We start from the raw sequence: 10125 nt of genomic DNA on the forward strand, positions 1-10125 counted from the left end.
GGTTTAATATTTATAATTTCGTTTTTAGCCCTGAACTTTATAATTTAAATTATGTAGTTTTCGGTTTTGGAATGTTTACGCGTTCAACCCGTACGGCTCGATTAGCGTTAAGGCTCGGGATTTTTATAAACAACTGAATAACAACTCCACAACGAATATTGAACAATAAATATCGGGAACACTTTATTAAAAATAAATAATACATCGAAACGACCCAACGGGTCGGATTTACAAATACGAATATGAATCGAAAAATTGACGAGTGTCACATTACAACATATATATAAACAAATAGGTAATAGATAATTTGGCACTAATATTGCATTTTAAGACATCGTAAATCGTCGCAAATACAAATAACCAACAACCAAAATATCACCATACCCGCGCAGCGCGTGGGCTCAAAAATTCTAGTATTAATTAATTATATCTTGATATAAAAAAATTAATTAATATATATTGGTATATTGACCATACAGAACATATTTTAATTTACAGCATATAAAATTATGTATATATATAGCCTTCATCTATACAAGACAAACTATCGACTCCTTTAAATGGAAACATATGAGTGTGATTCGTTTAATTTTAATTAGGTAACACTCGTTTCATTTTAAAACAAAATAACAACAAAATTACATATCAATCTTTAATTTTTGTCTCAACTAGCAGATTTCATTCTTAATGTTCTAACATCACTATATCATTCATCCACATTATCTACTCAAGTCTCGAGTGTGTTCTTAAGATTCTATTATCATTATAACCGTTATCTTAATTTAATGGTAAATATGTATGACTTACAACTAAGTAACTGCGGTTTCTACTTTTTAATCTCACTTGAGAAATTAGATCAATAGATAAAAGAGTACATTAGTTGTTAGAAAAAAAAAGATTCAAACAGTCAATGATTTGCTTTAATCACATAAAGATCTCTTTAATAAATTTTAGAGTGACTTTGTTTATTACGTACTATTTTGTTTTCGAGTTAATTTATGAAAAGAAAAGAAATAAAAGTTTTATTTTTTTATCTTTTCTTTTGGTATCTACTCATTTTTTTTAATTTACTTTTCTTTCAAATCTTTCTAAATTAGAAAGATATAAATTCTATTATTTTACTCATTATTTTCTCTTCCCTTCTTTCCTTTTCTTTCTTTTAATGAAACTCGGGAACACCCTTTTTATATTTTCCTTCATTTTCCTTTCTTAAATGAAACTCGAGAATACAACATATTTTTTTCATCCCTCATTTTCCTTCCCTTTCCTTCTTTAAATGAAACTCGGGAACACATTAGGTTCCCAAATAGTTATAATCCATCTGTTAATAGATTTTATATGTTTTTCTTAGACAGTTACTTTATGCAAAATTACCAATAAAAAGGTAAAAAAAAAGAAAAAAAAACTCAACATTTACGTTTGTATCAAATTGGTTTTAAAGTAAAAAAGATTTCGTGTGATTAACATGATCGCCTATAATAATTATTTATCTATTTAAGACCGAGCGTACTCAAGTGTTATGGGGCAATGTTTTGGCCCAAAACGCCGGAGAACACCGCCCCCTCTGCGTTTTGGCCTTCAAAAACCCTCCCAGCGTTTTGTACACACCGCTGGTTGAAAATGATGGTGGGGCCAAGAAGAGGAAGCAACCAGTGGAGAAGGAATGTGATGGCGTTTGGCTTTTTCCACTACTGATGATCTAACATGCATTTTCTAACTCGTTTTGATATGGATTAATTCACAGGTGATTAACCTTTATTTTCTTTGAAGGATGTAGCTTCGTAGTTAACGCGTTTACATACAACTCCTGCAAATGCAATGAAGTCAAAATTGTTCTTTCTTTTTCCAAACGCCTTTACCACCTACATAGTGTTCCCTTTATTACTGACGTACATTTGTTGAAATCGAACTAGGACCCATAAGATCCCCGCAAAATTCTTTCACATACATGATTCAAACCTTGATGCATCCCATTACCTAGTCTACCTTTAAGGAATAATCTATAAATCCTTCTCTTTTACTTTGTACTCTTTTTTTTCTTCTTTTCTCTTTTCATAACTTCAAAGTAATATTAACCAATAATCATGTTGAAAATATACTATTACACCTACCCCCCTTTTTAAAGGCATTCATGTCTCATTATTTATCTATATTTATATAATTTAGTTAATCTTTTTAAAATCTTGTTTATATTTTAAAAATATATCATATTTCACTCTTTATTTCTGTCTGTCTTACTTACAAGTATATATTTTATATTTTTATCTCTTTCCTAAATAGTCATATAATTATATAAAATGATTAACAGCAATCCTCTATAAACAGAATGTTACTATTATTATTTACTATGCATTTTAGAGTATTAAGAAGAGGACATGGAAGCTAAATAAGTAAAAAATTACTATAGTTTTCTTTATAATTTTAGAGATGAATTATGCTTTAACCCAAATAAATCAAGCTTGGATTTTACAATATCTGTACCCAAACCCAAGTTATTCTAAAACTTTATATGAGTTTCATCTAACTTAGTGGATGAACTTCACTAGTACCATACCTTCAATTGGTGGATTATGTCAAGGGTGTATGTAAACGAGCCTAAAAAAGTTGGTTGCATGTTGATTTGTGTGATTTTATGGTTTTTATTTATTGTATAAATATATTCAAGTGATTTTTCTGAAAGTTATGAGATTATAACTTAGATAACTGAAGTTGTTTCGTTCAAAAGAATAATATTAAGTTGTTAACAATTTATGGCTTCATATATATAGGGGAGATTTCAAATGAGAACCTCTTTGAGTTTTAATAACTCGAAAGAACTCAACGTAACAATTTTTTTTTTGAATTTTTTTTACACATACGTAATATATATAGGTTACATATAAGTAAAAAAATTACATAATTTTTTACGCACCGAGTCGACTTATTAAATATGTGTAATGGATGTGTAAAGTTGTGTAATCAATGTAAATCTTTATCCCCTCTCATACTTTAAATTTTTAATCACATTTAATCTCAACCACATAATAAAATTTATTTAATTAAATGTGTGATCAAGAATCAAGTTATATTTATATTTACATTGTTTATTCACTTTAATTGTGGATCACAAGATTTAAACATTAATTAAAAACATGTGGTTGAGAATGAGTTTATAGAGTTTTTCACAGCTCAAGTGGGTTTTCATTTTATACTTAGGCTAAACCTACCCACCTCTTCTACTTGTCATACCTTATTCTCTACACTTTTCATTGCTTTAACAATTTTATTTCGCATATTACTTTGCTCTAATATTTTTTTTACATTTTATAGTTTTCTTTTAAAATATCAAACCAAAAACTATAAAGTTTTATTTTTATATTTATTTTTTTGTTTGTCACTCCTTTTGTGCTTATTTTTCTTGATCATAATAATATTTTTTAAAAAATCGTTTCTAAAATATTAAAAGAAAAATTAAAAAAATCTTTAAATGATGCATTTTAAAACAATAATAACAAAAGATAACAAAACAAGAACAAAGAATCAAAAAAGGTTTGAATTGTATTAATGTTAAACTTTGAAGAGGTATGTTTAGTAAAAATAAGGAGGTATGTTTAATAACACCCTTCATATATTTGTGACAAAAATGAAAGCTTTAATTATTGTCGAATTTTGTCACTTAATTAATTCTAAATAAAAAAATAATAACTTGAAAGAGTTAAAGATGCGAACAACTTATCGGTATCCTATTAAATATCACATGTATTTTATTTTGAACTTTGAAAACGTGATGATAATATCGTGCAGGATGAGCCCCATAATGTGCATCGTGAAGAGGGCGAAGGTTCTCAAGCTAACGAGTTTTCTGTCAGGGAACATGCTGTTAATGGGTTGGATGGTTGTGTGAACGATAATTCTAACGTGATGGTCGGTGAATTTTCGAACTCCTATGATCTTTCTAATGAGGAGGCGGTTGAGAATGGTAACGTTGATAGCACTAACGTTTCTGTGTTGAAAGGCAAGGGACATAAGAAGTTCAGACGGAAGTCTTTATTTTCTAATCGAAGTGGGGGTAGTGGTTCTAGGGAGCGTCCTAAGAAGAGACCAAGGGAGGATAAAGATATGTTTGATCTTGATAGGTTTATCGGTATTATGCACGTGCCTTCGGATGTTACTAGGGGTATCGAGACAGGTGTTGAAGGAGAGTTCTTAACACCGGATCTTAACAAAGGGATGTCTACTAATACGGAGGTGGTTCGAGACATCGAGGGAGAGTCTGAGGAGGCCTCGATGATTGGTAGAGGTATAGATCCGGTGCAACATCAAGGTCCGATTGAGGTGGAGTTGGAGAAGACCATTGAGCTGAGTAAGGCGTTAGGCGTTGAGAATTTGCAAGATTTTGTTTCTAATGTTAGAGAGGTTCTTGTTTCCGAAGGCTATCAAGATGGTGTTCAATGAATGTTTTTTCTCTGAACATCCGTGGGTTAGGGAGTTCTAGCAAAGCCGATTGGATTCGAGGTCTTCGAGTCCATCACGAGATTAGTTTTATTGTCTTACAAGAGTCGCAATTTGTTTCCTTGGATTCTGTGGATGTGGGTCGGTTTTGGGGTTATGGTGAGTATTCTTTTGATTGGGTTCCCTCATCTGGAAGGTCGGGTGGGTTATTATCGATCTGGGATTCTCAAGTCTTTCGTATGGAAAGGGTGGTCAAGAATAATAATTGGCTTCTTGTTTCGGGCACTGTGAAAGGATAGAGTAGCTCATATCATATTCTCAATGTTTATTCTCCTCAAAATCTAGTTACTAAAAGAGCTCTTTGGGGGGAAATTCGTGATTTGATCGAGGAGGGTAATGGGAGGTGGATTGTGGCAGGAGATTTTAACTCGGTTCGGTGTGCTGAGGATAGGCGGAATTCTTTGTTTAATGTGGGTGAGGCCAATGAGTTTAACGACTTCATTGATGTTTCGAATCTTCACGAGTACTCCTTGAAAGGGAGGCGTTTTACTTTTGTCGCAGGAAATAAATTAAGCCGTATTGACAGAATCTTCGTTAATTGGGATTTTTTTATGGAATGGCCGTGTGCGGAGTATATTGCTCTCGAGAGGAATAAGCCGGATCATAGTCCGTTGGTTTTGAAAATTGGTTCTTCCAAGAATTATGGTCCCAAACCGTTTAGGTTTTTCAATTCATGGCTTGGTAGAGAGGATTTTGGGACGTTGGTTAAGAAGACGCTTGTTGATGGCTCGTTTCATGGTTCTCCGGACGTGAGATTGCTGTATAAATTTAAAGCTTTGCGTGCTGCTATTACTAGATGGGCGATCGATTGTAAAGCCAAAGAAAAGGAGGAAAGGGTTTTATTGGAGCAAGAGTTGCGGGACTTGGACCAAACCTTGGAGGTCCGGGATTTGTTGGAAGAAGAGACATGGTCTTTAAGTGAAATTAAAAGACGGCTAGGCGAGTTGGATAATCATTACTACCGGGATTTGAAGCAAAAGGCTCGTTGTAATTGGGCGATTCATGGAGACGAAAATTCTCGATTTTTTCACGGTTTTATTAATAAACGTAAAGTTTCAAATTATTTTCCGGGTTTGGAAGTGAATGGGGCGTGGGAAACAAACCCGGTTCTCATTAAAAAGGAAGTTTTGCGATTCTTTGCTGGTAAGTTTAAAGAATCTATTACACTCCGGCCTCGGTTGATTGGATATGGGTTTTCGGTCTTGTCTTCGGTGGAGGCGGATTTTTTGATCAGTGATTTTTCCGTGCATGAGATCAAGAAGGCGGTTTTTGATTGCAGTGGTGACAAAGCTCCTGGGCCGGATGGTTTTAATTTTAGGTTCATTCGGTTTTTTTGGGAGTTGTTCGAGAAGGATTTTGTGGATATTCTTGATCATTTTCATAAGGTTAAAAGTTTTTTGCTCGGGGGTTGGTTCGTCTTTTATCACCTTAATTCCTAAGGTAAACAATCCGTCTTCTTTGGGGGATTTTAGACCGATAAGTCTCATTGGTTGTATCTTAAAGACTGTGTCGAAGGTGTTAGTGAATCGACTCAAAACGGTTATGAATAAGATTGTCTCAGAGCATCAGTCGGCTTCCTTATCCGGGAGATATATTCTTGATGGCCCTTTGGTGGCTAGTGAGGTTATTGCTTGGGCTAAAAAGAGGGAAAGAAGAATTTTTATGTTCAAGATTGACTTCGATAAAGCCTTTGATAATGTGAATTGGGAGTTCTTGTTGTCGGTTCTTTCTCAGATGGGTTTTCCTTCGGTCTGGTGCGATTGGATTAGTGGTATCTTGTTGGCGAGCAGATCGTCTGTTCTTGTTAATGGATCTCCTACTTTCGAATTTGGATGTCATAAAGGCATTCGTCAAGGTGACCCGCTATCGCCTTTTCTTTTTATTATTATGATGGAGGCTTTTTCAGGTATGTTGAAACAAGCCTGTGATATAGGTGCGTTTCATGGTATTACTCTTCCTAACGAAGGTCCTACCTTATCCCATCTCTTTTATGCGGATGATGCTATGATTATGGGAGAGTGGTCTTCTTATAATTTTGATAACTTGAAACGTATTCTTCGCATATTTTACTTGTGTTCGGGGCTAAAGATTAATCTCCATAAATCAGTGTTATTTGGAGTAGGTGTAGAAGATGGTGAGATCGATATCCAAGCCGGTTTCATGGGTTGTAAGCCGGGTAGAATCCCGTTTACTTATCTTGGGATTATGGTTGGAGCTAACATGAATAGGGTGGTTAATTGGGATCCGGTTGTGTCCAAGTTCAAGAAGAGGCTTTCTAAATGGAAAGTTAATTCGTTATCTATTGCTGGTCGGTTAACCCTTATTAAATCGGTGCTGGATAGTCTTCCCAATTATTATTTTTCGCTTTTTAAGGCACCCAAGAAGGTTACCAATGATTTAGAAGCTTTGATGAGAAGGTTCTTATGGGGAGGTTCGGATGAAGTAAGGAAGATGTCTTGGGTGGCTTGGGAGGTAGTCACCAAACCTATAAAAGAAGGGGGTTTAGGTATCGCTCGTTTAGAGGTTAATAATCAAGCGCTGATTACTAAATGGCTTGGGAGATTTCTAAATGACCAGCACGCGATGTGGAGAAGAGTAGTGTTGTCTATTCACGGGACCTCGCGCTGTTGGGGGCTTGCTCCGGTTAATAATGGGGTTCCCGGGGTTTGGAAGAATTGTGTTATGTTCTGGAACAAATTTAAGGTTGATGGTGTGGGTTTTAATAGAGTGATCCGGGCCACAGTCGGGAATGGTCGCCAAGTTAGGTTTTGGACGGATTTGTGGTTGGGTTCGGCGCCGGTTATGGACAAGTATCCGTCCTTATATGCGGTAGAAAAACATAAAAATGTCTTGTTAGCTGATCGGTTGGTGGTCACTGGATCTTCTCGTCGCATTGTGTGGGATTGGCTTAGAGCTCCTTGCTCCCATCAGGAGGTGAGCGAGAAGCAGGAGTTGGAAGATCTCCTTCAAGGGGTGGTGATGGTTGACCGTGAAGATTCATGGTCTTGGGCGGTTGGTAGCTGCAAAGAGTTTGAGGTTTCGGCGATTAAAAGATGGATGGTGCGGTCCGTTGTGGACGCTGGGAGTTCCAGTTTCCAATGGAGCGATTGGGTCCCGAAAAAATGTAATATTTTTATGTGGAGGGCCGTTCTGGATAGCCTTCCAACCAAGCAGGCTTTAGCTAGACGTCATTTGTATTGTGATGATCATAGTTGCGCTTTATGTGAGAGTAATGAGGAATCGCTCGAGCACTTGTTAACCGGGTGTTCCATTTCTATGGCCGTTTGGAATGCGATTGGTTCATGGTGCAACATCCCTAGACTATTTGTTTTTCATGTCAATGATTTGGTGGAAGTGCATAAGGTTTGTGGTGCGACGGGGAATAAAAGGTTGATTATTCATGGAATTGTCATCATTACTTGTTGGAGGATTTGGCGGGCTAGGAATGAAAAGATTTTTTCGGGCAAGAGCACTAACGTGGCAGAAATGGTTGCGGATATAAAATCTTTGGGTTTTCTTTGGTACAAAAATAGATCTAAGATAGGGGTGGTGGATTGGAAAAGTTGGTGTTTATTTGATGTAACGTGATTGTTGGTTTTTGGTTTTTGGATTTCAGCGTCTTTCTCCGTCTTGGTGATAGTCGTTGGTTGTGTCTTTTTTTAATGAAAGTCAATTTTCAAAAAAAAACCTAAATGGGACCTACATGGGCAGATATTTTATTTTGAAACGGTGTCACCTAAATGGGACCTACATGGCAGATGAATCAGATCGATTTACTTGAAGAAATTTGTGCCGGCACTAACGGAGGAAAAAATTGATAATGTTTAATAATGAATTGAAGAAATTTCTCCGATAATATTTTCTCTCTCTTCTATTTATAACCACTCATAATTATATCATATAATTTACAAATCCTTCTCACGTATTTTCAAAAAACGGGCTGAGAATGCTCTGAAACAGTGGATGGGCAGAATCAAATCCATCAGGAAGCGAATTTGGACACACAAAATTTTGACCTCCCCCAATTTCCTGTTGGACCTTCCAGGTAGGTCATTCTCATCTGAGATCCGGTCCACTTGTTGATAGGCCATTCTCATCTGAGACCCGGTCCACAAACTGATACCCACTTGCCAAACTTTGACCCCAATTTAACCGGATTCCTTTATTTGATTTTGACAAAATTACATAATTTATCCTTTATGTTTATCTCTACTTTCATATTATAGTCTTCATGTTTAAAAATCACACTAGATATCTTTCTATTTCACTTTTCATCATTTATCATTAACCCTGTTAGTTTATTAGGTTAATTCACGACATGTGCAAAGAATAACATGAATGAATGCCTAGTGTGATTTTTACACATTAAGGACGTAACATGAAGTCGAGACAAATGTAAAGGATAAATTATGTAATTTTGTCTTTGATCATTATCGCACAATTCTATAGCATTAAGATGCACCAAATCAAACCTTTTGAAGAAGTCGATAGGATCCGTCCTAATCACTTTGGGAAGATTAGAGATAAGATTTGGACGCCTTTTCATTTAAAACCAACCATTTGTTTCATTTATGTAACATCCCAATATTCACGAGATTTAAAATATATTTATTAGTATAGAAATATTGGCTCGCACCAGTGACGGACCTAGGAATTTTTTCCAATTGGCTCACCTTATTTCAGTTTTCAGATTTTTCAAAACCGACCGTTAAAACTTCCGGCCCCGTCGGGTCAGATCGGATCGGATATGATACATAATACAATACGATATCATAACAAAAGATAACAAGAAAACACACAATCAAATTAGAATGTGACTAGAAATGAAAACAAGAAACATTACAAATTTTAAAGTTGTTGGCAACGAGTTCTCATCTTTTGAAAGTGATCCATTACATCTTCGACCGAAGCATTGGCAAGAAGGTCTCTTTCGATATAACAAATGCAAGAATCGTTCATATAATCATCACTCATCCGATTACGCAAATCTGTCTTCACATGCTTAATTGATGAAAAACATTTTTCAACACTTGATGTTGCAAGTGGTAGAACTAATGCTAACTTCAATAAACGGTATGTCAACGGATATCCAAAATGTTTGTTTGTTTCAACCATCTTTTTTGCAAGACTCGATATACCACTCATGTTGGCAAACATTTCATCACTTCTCGTAATAATAATATAGGTGTCGAGCTCATTCATAAGATCTACTTTTTCTTCATAACTAAAATCACGTGGATATAACTCGGCCAACCTTAATGTCTTTTTAACATCAAATGCTTTAAATTTATCATTAGGGCTCAAACTACCCATACACATAAGCAATTCGGTTGTTATCTCATTAACACGGTTGTCAAGCTCTTGTAATTGCATATCTAACACAGTGTTAAAATTTTCAACTTAATTCAAAAAACTTAAACGTTAAACTATATTTAAACAAATTAAGGGTATGTTTTGTTGGAGGTAATGGAATGACGGGGGAATGGAATGAGAGAAGAAATGAAATGGACAAAGGAATGAAATGGATCGTTACTATTCTTTTGTCTTGTTTGGTTAACATATGGGAATGAAATTAATTATTACTTTATATTGTTTGGTATCCAATAAAAATTGTATGAATGAAATAGAAATAAT

General features: G+C 35.2%; 1 protein-coding gene across 1 annotated transcript; it reads right to left on the reverse strand.

Moving 5' to 3' along the window:
* Positions 1–9339: 9339 nt before the first annotated feature.
* Positions 9340–9864, reverse strand: LOC143586119 (uncharacterized). Its single transcript, XM_077067732.1, has one exon. It carries the CDS (start codon positions 9862–9864, stop codon positions 9340–9342), a length of 525 nt encoding a protein of 174 aa, XP_076923847.1.
* Between the last annotated feature and the right edge of the window lie 261 nt (positions 9865–10125).

Source organism: Bidens hawaiensis, unplaced genomic scaffold (assembly GCF_021521415.1).
Source record: "Bidens hawaiensis isolate Kalapana, Puna unplaced genomic scaffold, B.hawaiensis_p1.1 tig00034324_1, whole genome shotgun sequence".
Classification (NCBI taxonomy): domain Eukaryota; kingdom Viridiplantae; phylum Streptophyta; class Magnoliopsida; order Asterales; family Asteraceae; genus Bidens; species Bidens hawaiensis.